General features: G+C 39.2%; 2 protein-coding genes across 2 annotated transcripts; one reads left to right on the forward strand and one right to left on the reverse strand.

The window, feature by feature from the left end:
- Positions 1-6: 6 nt before the first annotated feature.
- TRMT61B (tRNA methyltransferase 61B) lies at positions 7-7523 on the forward strand (the record flags this gene model as incomplete). The annotated part of the gene is made up of 7 exons (XM_010163714.2): positions 7-171; positions 270-372; positions 4443-4633; positions 5830-5921; positions 6358-6593; positions 7210-7290; positions 7480-7523. Coding segments are annotated over 7 exons (912 nt in total), but the record flags the coding sequence as incomplete, so codon positions are not given.
- Positions 7524-7777: 254 nt separating this feature from the next.
- On the reverse strand, positions 7778-14428 carry SPDYA (speedy/RINGO cell cycle regulator family member A). Its single transcript, XM_010163712.2, has 6 exons — positions 14194-14428; positions 13123-13181; positions 12729-12814; positions 11021-11192; positions 9348-9648; positions 7778-7866 (listed from the first exon to the last, which is right to left on the reverse strand). The coding sequence occupies exons 1-6, from the start codon at positions 14420-14422 to the stop codon at positions 7778-7780; spliced, it is 936 nt and encodes a 311-aa protein (XP_010162014.1). The 5' UTR covers positions 14423-14428.
- Between the last annotated feature and the right edge of the window lie 829 nt (positions 14429-15257).

A 15257-nucleotide genomic window follows, 5' to 3' on the forward strand; every position in this document is an offset into this window, starting at 1 on the left:
GGTTCGGTGTTGACCAGCCCCGGTGGGCTCTTGCCTCACCGGGATATTATCGGGCAGCTGCCCGGGCAGATGCTACGCACGTCGGGTGGGACGCGGCTGTTACTGAGGCGGCCCTCGCTGGAGGAATACGTGCTGCTGATGCCGCGGGGACCCACCATCGCCTATCCCAAGGTACTAGCCGCTAACCAGGCTGGCTAATGACTGGGAGGTCACTGGCCAAATATCACTCTTGGTTTCCAAGACGTGTGCCATGTTTTTCTCACCCGCAGGATATAAGTGCTATGTTAATGATGATGGATATCCACCCGGGAGACACCGTGTTGGAAACTGGCAGTGGGTCAGGCGCTATGAGCTTGTTTCTGTCAAGAGCAGGTGAGAAACTGGTTTTAGAAAACATAGAAGCAGCACAGTTCCCTTGTTACATGTTGCCTTTCTTTTGATCAATGTACTTATAGTCAGTTCTTAAAGGTTTTGCTGCAGCTCACATGTTCATATATAGGTTGTTGACTTAAAGGAAAATTACATCTGTGCCAGAGCCAGTGCAGAGGCTGCAAACAGTTTTGACTGTATTTCAAGCGCCATAGTACAAAGGGTTACCGAAGGCCCTGCAGAAAGCTGAGTTTCAGCCATCATTATTGTTGGCTTTGGCTTAACTGTACTAGACTCCTCCAGTCTCTTGCCCTTCTCAGTTTCCTTTTCCTCATCTGGATGGGCCAGGTGAATAATCAGATTGCTGGGTACCAGTGAAAACGCTTGTGTGGACACACACTGTTATTTTTGTGTTACAGCTATCCTGGTTTGATCTATAGGTTTCAGTGCTCTGGGAGGTAGAAGTCCTTTGCACTCCGCAATGTAAGTGAGGGTGAAACCTCACCCTTCAACTTTATCTCATCTGGGGGCATCCTGTTATAGGACTGCATTTCACAGTGATATGATTTATGGGCTCCGGATAGAAAAATTTCCTTGAGGAAAGAAAACAAAACAAAACCCTTATAGTTGTTTGCTGTAATTGCTTTTGCACACACCTGAAAAATAAAGAACCATTTGAATTTGTTTTTCAAGTATTTTTTAAATGTGTTTCTGCTATTGCAAAATACTGCCCTTCTCTGCAATATTAAAGGCCTTTTGAGGATAAAGATGGGAACCTCATCATGGATCATCTGGAACAGATACTGCACAAAAGCACAAGCTGTGTATCCTGAAGACTTGTATTCAAAGACGGGGTTTGTGGGCACCCCTCCATCAGACTTGTAGCTGAGGGTGCCAGCAGTGGTCACTGAACCTGAAAAACACCCCGTGTCCTGAGCTGCTGTGAAACCCAATGTCTTTTTCACTGTTTCCCAATGTTCATTAAAAAGCAGCATTGCAGCCTCTGCTGTCTTTGTAAAATGTTTATGCTTTGGGCTGCCTTTGCAGTTGTACTCTGTATCATTCAGCAGTTCAAGACAGAAAACGTTTCAGTGCTCCCACTTGCAGCCAGACAAGTACCTGTGGGAGGTGATGCTTTCTCTTAGGCTCTTGAGGGAGACAAACTGAACAGAGGAGCTGTTCTGTTTCTTCAGGCCCATTAAATAACCTTAACTGAGAGGGCAGCAAATTAGTTTTCTCTGTGTACATGCTGTCCCTTGGCATGTGCTCCAGGATAACAATACAAGGCTTTTTGGAAGCAGGAGTTTTTCTGAGGAAGTTTAGTATTCAGCAAGTGCCGTCAGTCCGACCCTGCTCTGGAGTGCCAGGTCATACTGCTGAGGGTGACGTGAGGAGCTAGGTAGGAATGGTTACACTCACTGAGTGGTACAAACTAGAGTGCTGGGATCCATCAGGAGCTCAGCGCTGGTCAGGGCATGTAGGCAGCAGCACAGGGAATCTGGAGGGTCCCCTACTGAGTCAAACAGAGCAGTTCCTTCTTCTTAGTCCTCTGTTTTAGCTGCAGTGATTTCCCCCTGGCATACTAGTTCAGTTGAAAATGCTTATTTCAATGATCAGCCATTAAATGCTGCCCCAGGATCACTCAGCTGCAAGTGGTCTTGGTGTATGTTGGGCCCAAGTTTTGAGGTTAGCAGTTGCACCTCTGCTCCCTCGCCCTCTTTCTGCCTCCTACTGTTATTCCTTAGTTCCTTCCCATCATCTTTCTGTAATAAACTAGGGGGTTTTTTGTAGTGCCGTGATGGGATTTTGAAGATAGCGTGGGATTATCCTCAAAGCAACTATTGCTGCTGTGGGAGCTGGAAGCTGACAAATCAGAGGACAAAAGTCGTCGCTTCTGTTTCCAGACGTGTGTTTGGAGAGAGGGAAAGTAAGAGTCATTCCTTTGCCTTTCCCACCTTCCCCTACATGCAGACCCTAAATCCAAAGAAAGAGATTGAATACCTGATGTTGGTTAAGGCAGAAGTTAGCTTTTGCTAAATACAGCAAATCATTTTCTGCCTTGAGTGTTCAGTCCACTGTGGCCGTTTCATACAAAAACACCTGGACTTACTGATTTTCCTCTCCCTTTTCAGTCCTGTCCAGTAGGTTCCTTCCGCTCACTGTGAGCTGTAACTGTGCCAAGTCAGCAGAATCCTTGGCATCGCCAGGCTGTTAACCCTGTCCATGGGAAGAAGCAGTCCTTGTGTGCCAGTTCAGCTCTACCTTGAGGAGAGGGAAAATGGCATCAGATTGTATTGCTATTTTCAAACTTATTGAATTAAAATCAGCACCAGATACAATGTTAGTCACAGCTTAACACAATTTGGCACTTGCCCAGAAATAGATTTGATTTGCTTTTTCCTAATGGTGGCTTATTTTGCCAGCGTTTCATACAGTGGTACTGAACAAGACAAATAGCTGCTGCAGAGGTAAATGCTGGAATTTAAATCTGGTAGACACATTAGCAAGGTCTGTGGAATTATTTAATTTCCAAAATTCTCATTGATTTAACAGATTTTGTTCATCTCCTCTTTGTGTTACTCTCAGTTTATGTTTTATTTTCTATTCCTTCTTTAATCTTTCCCAGAAACTACTGACATACAACAGGACAAAATTAAGAATGTGGCATTTGCTGTGACTTTAAGATCTTTGAGAACTGAAAAATACGATGTATGCAAGCTTGACACACCGCAGCTTCACAATAATGAAGAGTTTTGCTTAGCTATTTTAACTCCTTGTTTTTCCAGAGGTCAGTTCCAAAATGTAGGAAATCTTCTGAATGAGCAGAGGAAGGAATGAGACTGACTCCAATGTGAACAATTTTATTCTTCCAATAGTTCCAGACTCATAATCTTGAGTAATAAGGAGTGGGTGCTGCAGTTCTGCAGCTGTTTAAGATGGTCAAAGGTGACACTGCTGAAACCCTCCCTCCTTACGTGTTGGCTCTGGCCTGTCTGATCCAGGGTGAGTTAGATCAGGGAGAGGCTGCCAGGAAACCCAGCCCTTCTTTTGTTCAGTTTTCTGAATGGATTCACAGTGGGATCACGTAGGTGAGGGAAGGAGCTTGGTGGCTCCAACCTGAAATGGCCTAAAAAGTCCCAGAACGTCCCCGCTGAGCTGCTGATTGCTGAAAGCTCTTTGCCCATTAAAAAACTGAAATGAGAAAGTGAAGCCAATGGTGTGATAGGTTTGAGAAATTAAGAGTAATACAAGGACAGAATAGTACAGCAATGCGCACCCTGCTGTCTGTGCTGGCCTCTCCTGGAAACACTTCCTTTATGAAGAACACTGTATTGGACTCATATGGTAAATTTCAGGGTAGTAAATTTATACTTAAAACAAGTAATCAAATAATTTATTACAGTTACATACAATAACAGGAAAATAACACAAGCCTGTGTAAATCGAGGAGTATACCTGAAAACTTGTCTGAGGGGCTGAGATCAGTGAGCAGGTGTGGGGGTTTTCTTAGCTTTTCCCCAGCCCTAAGGGACAGGTGGAGAAAGAACTATACATGGAAGACAGCAAACCTTTGTAAAAATGAGGATTGTAAGAAAAAATTGAAAACCAGCAGTTTAAAGTCTTACAAACAACAGAAGCAGACACTGTCTGTCAGCTTTATAGCATCTGTGAGTAGTGACCGATGTTGCAGCTTTCTTGGCTGGTGCCTCTGGTAGCTGTAGCAGGAGGATCATGGATTGATAGGGCTCAAGTTGTCTTTTACTGCAGGAGTTACTTCGGGAGGACTTGTTAGGAACAGTTTGTGCTACTATAACTGTGCTGTATTCCCTCCGTGGATTGATGGATTTCAATCTGTGAAAATACTAACCCCGCACTTTATCTGCATATTTTGTTTTAAAGGTAAAGAAAAAATAAACTGCAATTTCTTGTTTCATATGTGATTTATTTCCTAAAGTGAAGCTGGGATTTAAAGGTGGTGTACTTCTGTTATTTACTATGCTACTTTTTTCTAAATTCTTTATTACGGGGGCAGGGGGAAAGTAGTAAGTCTCATCTTTTTTGTTTGTTTTCAGTTGGGCCGAAAGGACGTGTTATAAGTTATGAAGTCAGAGATGATCATCACAATTTAGCTAAGAGGAATTACAGGCACTGGCGTGCTGCATGGGAAATAGGACATCTGGAAGAGTGGCCAGATAATGTGGATTTCATTCTTAAGGACATTTTAACAGCTGCTGCGGATATGAAATCTGTAACTCTTGATGCAGTAAGTCCAAAAAATTCCCCCCATTTGACACTTATCCTTTCTGTATAAATTAAAACCTCCAGTGCTCACACTCACAATGGGATTCCTGTATCTAGTTTAACATGAAAAAAAACAATCAGATCGTCATCAGTGAAAGAAACATTGTGATTTTGTTTGTCAGGTCACAAGTATTTTCAAGGTTTTGGTTACAGGTTCCCAAATGAAAGAGCTATATGGCTGTAGCACAGAAATATTACAATTAATCACTGCTGTCTTGAAAGCAAAGACAAACTTACTGTCTTGCATTTCGGAGAAACAGGTATTTTTGTATCTAAAACATATATTTCAAACATTAAATTTAAAAAAAATACATAAGCTTACTGAAAATACAAATATGTAAATACTTTGCTATCAGCTATATAGAGTGCACAATGTAACTGAGGACTAAGTTAAGAGTAAGGGTTGCTCTTGCTTGCTCTACTGTCCTGCTTTTTATATCCAGATCTTGTAAAGGAGGGCGTGCTGGGGAAAAATCCTGGATGTTATCCACTCTTCCATGTCAAAGAGACAACCTGCTTACATTAACGCTTTAAACAATGACAGTTGTGTTCAATGGCCTGAGCAAATAAATCCACTGCATAAAAATATCATTTTTTAAAACTTTAACAATCTACAGGAAAGATCAGATATTGCATATCCCATTGTTTTACAGTTTGAATAGTTTTCTAACAGAAGATGGATAAATTGCCAAAGATAGAAGCTTTCTAAATCTTGAAACAAAGAGCAAGTTGGACATTGAGACTGTAGTGTGATATTTTCCTGATAAAGATGCTTTTGAATACTTTTTTTTTTTTTACATTTGAAAACTAGATATCCAAAGGTGTTAGCAAATGTAGTCTTCCAAAAGGTTTTACTCACATCAGCATTACAGAATTTAATTAGTAGGAGGTTTAATGTTAACACCAGACTACTGTCTTGGTGAAATGCTACTTGCTCTTCTAATAGCAGTTCATTTGGAAATGGCAAGGACTTTGTAAATGCATGGACCTCAGGTTTCTGTAGGGTTCTGAGAGGCAGTAATAAAACTGGTTTGTGATTACATATTGCTGTTGCATGCATTCATTTTCCATGGATAAATGTTGTTTTTCCAAGTGTTGTTATGGAAAAAACCTGAGATACTAATATTTACTGGGAAAAGGTGTATCTTTCTCTTGCAGATATTTCTGGATATGCTTAACCCTCAGTCTGCTCTGCCTGTCCTACACCCAAGTCTGAAACAGGGTGGTGTGTGCGCTGTGTATTTAGCAAAGTAAGTATTTACTTCTGGCACTTATGCATTTTTTCAGGCATCACCTAACATTGTTACAAACTAAACATCTTTTAAAATATACATCTAACATTAATGAAATATTTACTGAAATTATTTTTTTCTCCCCATGTAACTTTTTTAAGTTTATATTAAGTTTATATACTAAGTTGCACTCAGTATAAATTACACTTGGCTGAATCCTTTGATTTGAGAATGCTTTTGTTATGGTCAGTGTAAGTTTGCACTTAATGACATCCTCCAAGTAACTGTGCTGTTTCCCAACTCAGTGGTCAGGTTGCTCATGACTTTACCCTAAAATTGAAGGACTCATGTAACCTCAAAGGTAAGGAATGTGACAGAGGCAGTAGACTTGAGACTGGCAGTGTATGATTTGAGTTTTTGAAATCCTGCTTTATCCTTTGCATTTCTTCAAAAGCATCACGCAGGTTACTGACCTTTTAGACAGAATACGGACCTGCAAGCTCCCTTTTTTGTGTGAAAGGATCATTGAGGTAACTCATAGAAATTGGTTGGTACTCCCTGCTAAAATCAAGAATGGCAAATCAAGACAAATGGTGGAAACTCAAGAAAATATTGAAGAACCACCTCGAAAGGAATACAACGAAATCCACATTGAGGATCAAGTAGTTCTTAAAGAAAGTGAAAACCATGGTAAGAACCGTATTGCTGATGAGATATCCTGTTACTTCAGTATGATAATCCAAGGATATAACGAAGGCAGAGTGTGTAGGAAGAGACAGTATTTTTTTTCTTAAGTCAGCTGAGATTGTTGTGAAGAATAGACAAACTTTTGGACAGCCTAGACCTTGTCAGGTTTGACAAAGGATATATTCGTGGTTATTTAAATTTAAATGTCTTATTAAAAATCTGGACTGAAATAGAAAATAAACTGCAATCTGCAAATAAAGAATGATTGCCCTTCTTCTGCTGTTTTCAAATTTTTATTTTGAAATAGAATTCTATACTTGTCCTGTTGCTGCTTTAAAGGACCCTGATGGCTTAGGATTCCACAGAGAAATGTTAACAGTGTGCTCTGTTTTGTAATCCTGCTGTTCTGGCAAATCCAAAAAAGATGCCTCATATTGGTATAGATTTGCCAAATCCATAGTAGAGCAAAGAAGTCTGAATGTACTGATAGGTGACAACAAAGCACTTTAACAGAAGCAAAAAGAAAATGACAATATGTCAGGGACAAATAATCTACGCACGCTGGCAACTCTAGTGTTAAACTTGTTGGAAAGAATTAAAAGATATTTACTTCTCACAGAATCACTTTCTGATGATGCTGAAACATACTGCTCGGTGCCTTACGTTGCTAGACCATCTTATTGGCAGGATGCTCATTCAGGTGAGACATTTGGAAAATGTTTTTTTTTATCTTAAATGTTTATAGTGGTTTTTTTTATTTTCAAAAATACTATTTTTTGTACTAGCATTTGACATGTTACTATATCATGAAATCATAAAATTTATAATAATAAACTAATCATTGCATATTGAAATACTGAAGTAGTAACTTGTTTTGTTTTTTAATTAGCATTCCTTACCAAGCTGAGAAAGTTTCGACCGCTGCTTACTTGATACTGCTGAGAAGTTAGCTGCTAATTCCAGTATTGTATCAAGATAAAATAAAGTGTGACAAAGTAGCTGCTACGTTTTGCAAGTTGTGTAACTTTTAAGTAATGAGTGCTTTGATTTCTGCTGCCCATGAAGCTGGAAATCCTACCTACTATTTAAAGCGAAAAGTTTTAACGGAACCATCAGCGGGGCTGTTGCCATGCGACACAGATCGTTCCACGAAGCACAATATCTGTTTCTGTCTCCTCGGGTGTGTTTCATTCTTCATTGCTTGTAAACCAATCCATGGATTTGTCTTGGTTCAAAGTGCTGCCTCGTCTCCTTTTGCTGGACGGGTTCCGACAGTCTGTCAGAAAAAAGGAGAAAAAAAATAGTACAAAAATAATGGATCAAAGTCTGCCCTTTGAAATGCACGTGAAGCAGCTTCTGACTTCACTGGCTACCAACTGGAGGCTATCAGGTTAAGAACAATATTCTTAAAGCACAACTATAAGAGAAACTGAAATTCACTGTTCTCTTGATAACGCTGTGCTTATTGCAAGAAAAAGACCAGTTGTTGCCGTGTATAACTTTGTTTCGCTTCCAGCACCCATGCTGAAAGTTGCCTGGTTATTTGGGAACTTTACTATATGAGGTATTCTCAGTCAAAATAAACACAATTTTTTCTGACCTCTGTCAGATGTGAAAAGCAAGCTCTCTCAAGTAAAAACAGATTTTAAATTAAGTCTCATAGTGTCTCACATAAACACATGTTGATGTTTACCACATTAAATTTATTAAGTGACTTGTTCTAGACACTTGACTTGTGTCAAGTGAATCTGCCTTATGTCAAGGCAGATTCAAATGCCAGATTTCTCAAAGTTGAGGCATCCCTTGAGAATCACAGTTGTACTGAAGCTGTCAAAAGCACAATCCTACTATAATAGTGAAAACTTGGATATTTTTGAGAACATGTGCAAATAAAAAATAGAGCTGTAAATAACTGTAACCCTGTATTAAATAAATATACTATGAACACTGCAGTGGCTAAGCACATGAAAGGAACTTTGCAGAACTAAGGCCTTATACAGCTCCCCCAGGAGGTTTACATCTCAAGTGTGTTCCACTGTTAATAATCAATTAAACGAGTGTTTGCCCCATAACTGCAGTATATAGTGGAAGCTTCTCCTACAAAGGCTCAGGGTGCTATTCTGAGTAGATTAATGTGCAAAGATTCAATTACATAAAGCAGTTTTCACAGTAAACTCTTGTACTGTTTCCTACTCGTGCCCCAATCATAAAAGGAAATATTGTATAAACTCTGTCAACAATTGAGAAACACTTAAAGAAAAATGTGAATTGTGATTTAACACACGTCCACACTGATGTCAGCAACTGAGCAGCCCGCCTCTTCTATGAACAGTGCTCCAAGATCACTTTTACTGACGTAACACACGCTCTTCTAACTTACGTGACATACGCCAGTATTTTTACTGTTTCTTCTAGTTTAAAATAGGATTCTCAATTTATAAGGCAAGAATAGTAATAAATGCCTAAATGCAACCCAAAATGTACTGTAGTAGATGAAGGTAATTTGAAGAGACTCGGAATATAAAGCAGTTGCTACTTCCAGGAAGTCGAGAGACAAGAACTGAAAATGAAAATGGAACTCGGGCAGTAAAACCACAGCTCTGCCAAGGTGACTGTTTGTAACAGGGCTGTCTGCTCAAACAGGGATCGTGTCTTGTCGCACCAAGGGCACCAGCAGTCCCTGCAGTAAGTCTGAGGGGCAAATACAGCCTCAGTTGGCTAAACTAATTGAAAATTATTTGCAATACTAAGCCATACCTTGGGCATAATAAAAAGGAGAGTCAATGAGCATTTTTTCATCTGTAAAGGTGTCCTTCAGATTCTGGGGTGAATGCAATTCCATCATCTCCAAATTGCCGGTAGATGAGGAGGAGGAGGAAGATGATGATAATCCTAGTCGTACAAATCTTCCTTTCTTACCACAGAGCAGGCAGTCTGCAGGAGTGGCACCAGGTCCCCGGGGCAGCGGCACTTCGTCACTGTATTTCCTCACAGCTCCGCTGTGGCGCACGGAACGCTCTCGCTGCCATATGTAATGTGTTGGAGCAATAGCCATCACCTATTGGAACAGCCATTTCATCAGAAACCGCAAAAATAACGGGAAAAGAGAGCTGAAAACAAGGGTTCCAGTTCATGTGTGGCAGAGAGTTAATACTGCGTAGCCGAAACGGGTATCGTCTATTCTCTGTCTGCTTGTCTCACTAGAAAGTCTGCTGCCTTAGGCACGAGTAAGCAAACAGTTACAAATCAGGTGTGGAAGCACAACAGTTTACAGCCTTGTACATTCACGTGAATCCTCACAAACACCAGCTTATGCTTTGTACGTTGCACTTAGGGTGGTGTCTTTTAGTAACTACTCAGTGTACACGAGATGGATCTTCTGGTTCACGTCACTGAAGCGATCCCCGCCAGAAGCTCATAGAATCATAGAATCATAGAATCATAGAATGGTTTGGGTTGGAAGGGACCTTAAAGATCATCCAGTTCCAACCCCCCTGCCATCAGCAGGGACACCTTCCACTAGACCAGGTTGCTCAAAGCCTCATCCAACCTGGCCTTGAACACTTCCAGGGAGGGGGCATCCACAGCTTCCTTGGGCAACCTGTTCCAGTGTCTGACCACCCTCACAGTGAAAAACTTCTTCCTAATGCTGGGAAAAGGACTCTGTGCTTGCCTCGCTCCTTGTACTTTTCCCATAAGGACCCAATCCCATCCCCAGAGGTGGGATTCTAGAGTAAATGAGATTTCCTTTTCCACCAGCTGTAGTAAACATTATGTTCTTAGAAAATGACAGGGCTTTTCCAGACAGATACATTCCACCTGAAGAGTGAGGAATGTCTTTTTCCCCTCCTAATACATTTGGAAAATGTAGGTTGCAACACTGCATTAATAGTGGAGAATGTTAAAAGTGTGTCCTTCTGAGTTTTTTTTAAATGCGGTGAAAAAACTTTACCTTAAAATGTCAGCTGAAGCAATAATATTAATTTTGAAGGGATTAAGATTTCACCTGAGGTGCTGGGATTTTTATTTGAAGGTTTTACTTGTGTACAAACTTATAATTTGTAAAGCAAACAAACAATCACAAAATTATTTCCAAAGTGAATGAAGTGAAACAATCAATGGTAAATTCTAAATAATAATATTTGCATAAAGCAGAAAGACTATAGTCAATAAAAACTTCACTTTTAGAAGAAGCACAATGTAAAATATTCTAGTTTACCTTAAAAGTATAGTTTCAAATAATGTATTTTAAAAGTAGAAAATAAAATGTCATGGAGGATAAACAGAGCATTACATTTGAGCTGCGTCTTTTCTTTCCCATGGTTTGTCTACTCGCTTTAAGGAAGAAGTTAATTGCATAGAGCTGGATGGTTAGCTGGTATTAATTTTTGTAGTTTCAGCATCTACATTAACATTAAAACCCTCCCTACCTCTTCACAGCAGCGTCTGCTTACAATAGCCCTGTAGTCAATTCTACTCCACAGTTCATCTCTTAACTTTAAGAAATCAGGGAAGAGCTTTCTCCAGGCTTTTCCCAAAGCCCATGGGAAAATCTCATACTTTGATTCTTCATCATCTTCTTCAACTGTGTTTGCCAGATACCTTCAAATATATATATATATTTGTGTCTGTAAATGTAGTTCAGTCTTTATATTAGTACAATTGCTAACATTAAGACATAGTAGGTTTTTTTCCTAGTCTTGTGAGAAAACTGCTGACAAAATACAGCCCTCTCTTCAGAGTACAGTATTTTCTTAATCAGAAAGTTCCATATGTATCCTTTGGTAAATAAAAACTTAAGTTTATTATAAAAATTGCTGTACCCTCGAGTCTCCTAAATTAGGAGACATGCGAGAACTACCATATCCTGACAGCTTTCTCCAAACTGGTAAGAGATCCTTGCACTAAAATGAACAGTTTCTGACTGATTCTCTAAACAAAGCTTAAACTATCTTATGAAATCTTAAACTTTATATTTTTTACTTCATGGATTTTAACTATGCTTGGAAAATTATGTTGCTCACATTAAATTAACAGCAAACAACTAAATACAGGTCTGCTTTCATGTATGAATGAAAACCTTAAATGACTATTTTAACATCCACATTTCTCCCTTCCTTCACTATATGCTACTTTTGGTACTGTGTCGTCATCTCAGACAACAGGAAAATATTTACTTCCTCTGGATCCACCTGATACTAAACTCCTGTAAATCAGACCTGAAAAAATTCCAGCTTTTAATCTCCTCCCCAGTTTTCTCACTCACCCCTAACCCAAATATTCCCTCTAGTCCCAGTCTCGCCAGACCCTTTGTCCCTTTCCAATCCTCTTGCCCCTCTGGCCTGGCTTTTCTCCCTTTGGGGCAGACTCAGGCAGCTTCTTCCTCCATGCTCTGTGGATGCTACCCAGGGTACTAGTCACAGGAGAAGAAACAGCCATCTTTCTCCCTACACTGGTGTGCAAATCAGAGCACCTGAGAAGTGCTGTTACAGAAAAAGATGACCTGAGCACCACAACATTATGAAAGAAAATGCTGAATCACTCTGTAGGTATAGCCCAATATGGAGAGATTATATAGGCTCAGTAAAGACTGATGACTGCACCTCTGTTTCAAAGCATAGAAATCTTAGAACTGTTCAAAAAAGGTGTCTCAGAAATTTTCTAGCAACATTTTTACGGTTGACTTAAATCATGTTGACAGAAACTTTAATAAAAAAGTTATTCCCAAGGTGCACATCACGATGAAACATTTTGGTACAAATTACTTAAAGGCTGGCAAAGATAAAAAATAGGGTCCTGTGAGCCACATTTATGTTGCCATCTGTTGTCCTGCAGATGTTTCTTGTAGTGCTTTAAAAAGTTCACAGATTTAGTTTGGTAGGCAGAATGCCACCCTGTGGATCACTACAACCTCACTGCTGCTCAAGCTTGTTCCACACAGGTGGTCGTCAGAGGAAGAATGTGGAATTTGCACTATTTATATGTCGATTATGCTTCTATACTTCATATAGAACCCAAACAACACACTCATTAAAGTATAATTATCATTATCATCATATAATTATCAGTGGCATAGACAAAGGAATAAAATAATGCAAAGTTTATGCTAATAAAACTAGGAAATTTAAAAGTACTTACAGAGCGACAAAGAAATTGATTCTGGTATGCTCATTTATTGTGAAATTAGCCCTCTTGAAATAAACGAAAGTCATTGCCAAGAGATACTGTTTTAAAATGTAAAATGAAGTATCAATATATTATATTATATTATATATTATCATATAATGATTATATTATATATTATCAATATATTATGTCAGTATATAATTTCCTAAAATGCTTCACACATTTATCTTGCACCAAGGTATTTTGATAATTTTGTCAATGAGGAATGCATAAATTGAGTTTCTTTAAGCTTCTGTATTATGAACACATTAGAAAAAAAATACAGTCTGTATTTACATTACCGTATCAAGTGATTAAGGGCAGGTTTTTCACTCCTTATATGTTCTGTTAATTAAGAAGGAAATACCTTGTCTGCAATTTTACAGCAACAGTCCATCCAAAGGAAGTCTTGGATTAGATCATCATCTGCAACAAAAGAAAGTTGTATCACTTTAAACACCAAAACTATTTTTGTTAGAAAGTATTTGCAATTAAGTAACAGACGCTCCTTTTATTAAACCAAATAAAAGGAAATAAGCTAGACCCACCATCAGAGAGCAGAGAAACTGAGGGGGGAAAGAGAGCAGGTACAAAAAAACTTAAGCGACAAAAGAAGACAAAGTACCAGAAAGGCAAGGTGGAAAACCTAGTGGCTGCATTTCATTCATTGTCAGTAACAGCAAGTGAAGGTGAAAAACCACCAGTATTTTTTCTATTTATGTAACTTCTTCCTGCATTAAGTGGTTCCATCCGATAGCACACCGTTATTTCTGATGCCCTGTAGACTGTTGAGACCTCCGCACCTTCAGTACTTGACAGCCATTATAGGGCAATAGTTGCTTGAGTATTTGTGGTCAGTGCGTTGCTACCTATGAACATGTGCTCACTCTGACAGGATTACCGCAGACTCACTCGGATTCACTTCTGTATTCAAGGTTCAAACAAAAACCACAAGTGCAATCTTCCACTGTTACTTAATCTCTTCACTAAATTAAATAAATACAAAACTTTATACGAAAGAGACACAAATGCAGAAGAGATGCTACAACTCCTCAGATTTTCTTGCCATTCCAGTTCTCCCCCTAACCATTTATTCCCACAATAAATAACATGTTTAGAAGACTGGGAGTCCAGCCTTTTTTAAGCCTTGTGTAAAACAAGATGTACATAGTTTTACATGTATTTGTTGAAATAGAAGAGCAAATAGAAAAGAAAGGGAAATGATCATAAAAGGAAGTATCTTAACACCTTGGTTTATTTTCTAATTTTAAAAGATACTTTTCATCAGTTTGGCAGCCCTTTTTGTATTTTTATCTTAAGCATTAAATATTTGTACACTAAAGTATAACAACAAAATAAGCTTAGACACAGAAAAGGCCATCGGTATCTACCTAAAAAGCACTCCCAACATTACAAAATATCATCATTATTAACCTACCAAATAATTTAAAGAAAGCTGTCATTTCCTGACGCTGAATAACCAGACGTGGTCCCCTTGGACATTTATATTTATGACTAGGAACCTTTTTTTCACAACTGTCTTCGCGGTCTTTAGAAGCAGGCCACTTTAGTCTAATAAGGGTTTTTTGTTGATGTGACCTGGATGCACTCGATTTTAGATGAACAGTGACAGTGGGAGGTGTCTGACACACCAGGTTGTGTCTCATTTTGGTAAGTAAAGGTTCCTGTTAAAAAAATAAGAAGAAATTAACTACAAAAGCAGCCTGTTTGAGCAGTAGCTCTCTCTATTTCTTTTGTTCAAATGAAGCATTTCAGTAGAGCTTGTACATTATTGTATCAGTAAGTCTTGTGCCCTAAACCAACTAAGTAGATTTCTTTAATTTAGTTCTGATAAAGCTCTTTTTCAGTGGAAGGAGCCTTCAATCTTTCTTTTCCCATTCAAACTGGAAAAAACCCCATCCTTCCCAGAAAGAGCTGCTGTTTGTCAAATCCTCGTAGCTGTGCACACTTACTTAGAACTACCAAAAAATCTCCTAGTTCTGATAAAGCTCTTTTTCAGTGGAAGGAGCCTTCAATCTTTCTTTTCCCATTCAAACTGGAAAAACCCCATCCTTCCCAGAAAGAGCTGCTGTTTGTCAAATCCTCGTAGCTGTGCACACTTACTTAGAACTACCAAAAAATCTCCATTCCTCCCCTTCAATTTGTGATTGTGAATTTTTAAAATAACATTAATATAATTAATAGGGGCAATAAGGCAAAAGAACCATAATTAAGCCATATAACTTAACATATTGAGCTCTTCATTTTTATAACATTTTGTTACAGCCACTGGGGTTAGAACATATCCCTCAGGTAGGACATACCCTGACGGCATAACCCAGGAAACAAACCCGAGGTGTTTGTAACTGTAAAAGTCAAGAAGATGCCGAATGGGGTGTGAGGAAAGGGATTTGGGGGCCGGAGCAAACGCATCTATTTCCTCAGCAGGCCCCTCCCTCCCTCCACAGAGCGCTGGGCGGCCTGCGGCCGGCTTACAGCGGC

The sequence above is a fragment of the Antrostomus carolinensis genome, unplaced genomic scaffold (assembly GCF_000700745.2).
Source record: "Antrostomus carolinensis isolate BGI_N321 unplaced genomic scaffold, ASM70074v2 scaffold31352, whole genome shotgun sequence".
Taxonomy (NCBI): Eukaryota; Metazoa; Chordata; class Aves; order Caprimulgiformes; family Caprimulgidae; genus Antrostomus; species Antrostomus carolinensis.

What these genes read in the sequence shown, in the direction of transcription:
- SPDYA (XM_010163712.2), bottom strand. Translation starts at nt 14,422, where the DNA reads ATGAGACACAACCTGGTGTGTCAGACACCTCCCACTGTCACTGTTCAT. An exon ending in AGCTTTCTTTAAATTATTTG is followed by an intron (nt 13,182 to 14,193) that starts GTAGGTTAATAA and finishes CTTTTGTTGCAG; the next exon opens with ATGATGATCTAATCCAAGAC. An exon ending in TCCTTTTTATTATGCCCAAG is followed by an intron (nt 7,867 to 9,347) that starts GTATGGCTTAGT and finishes TTTTTCTGACAG; the next exon opens with ACTGTCGGAACCCGTCCAGC.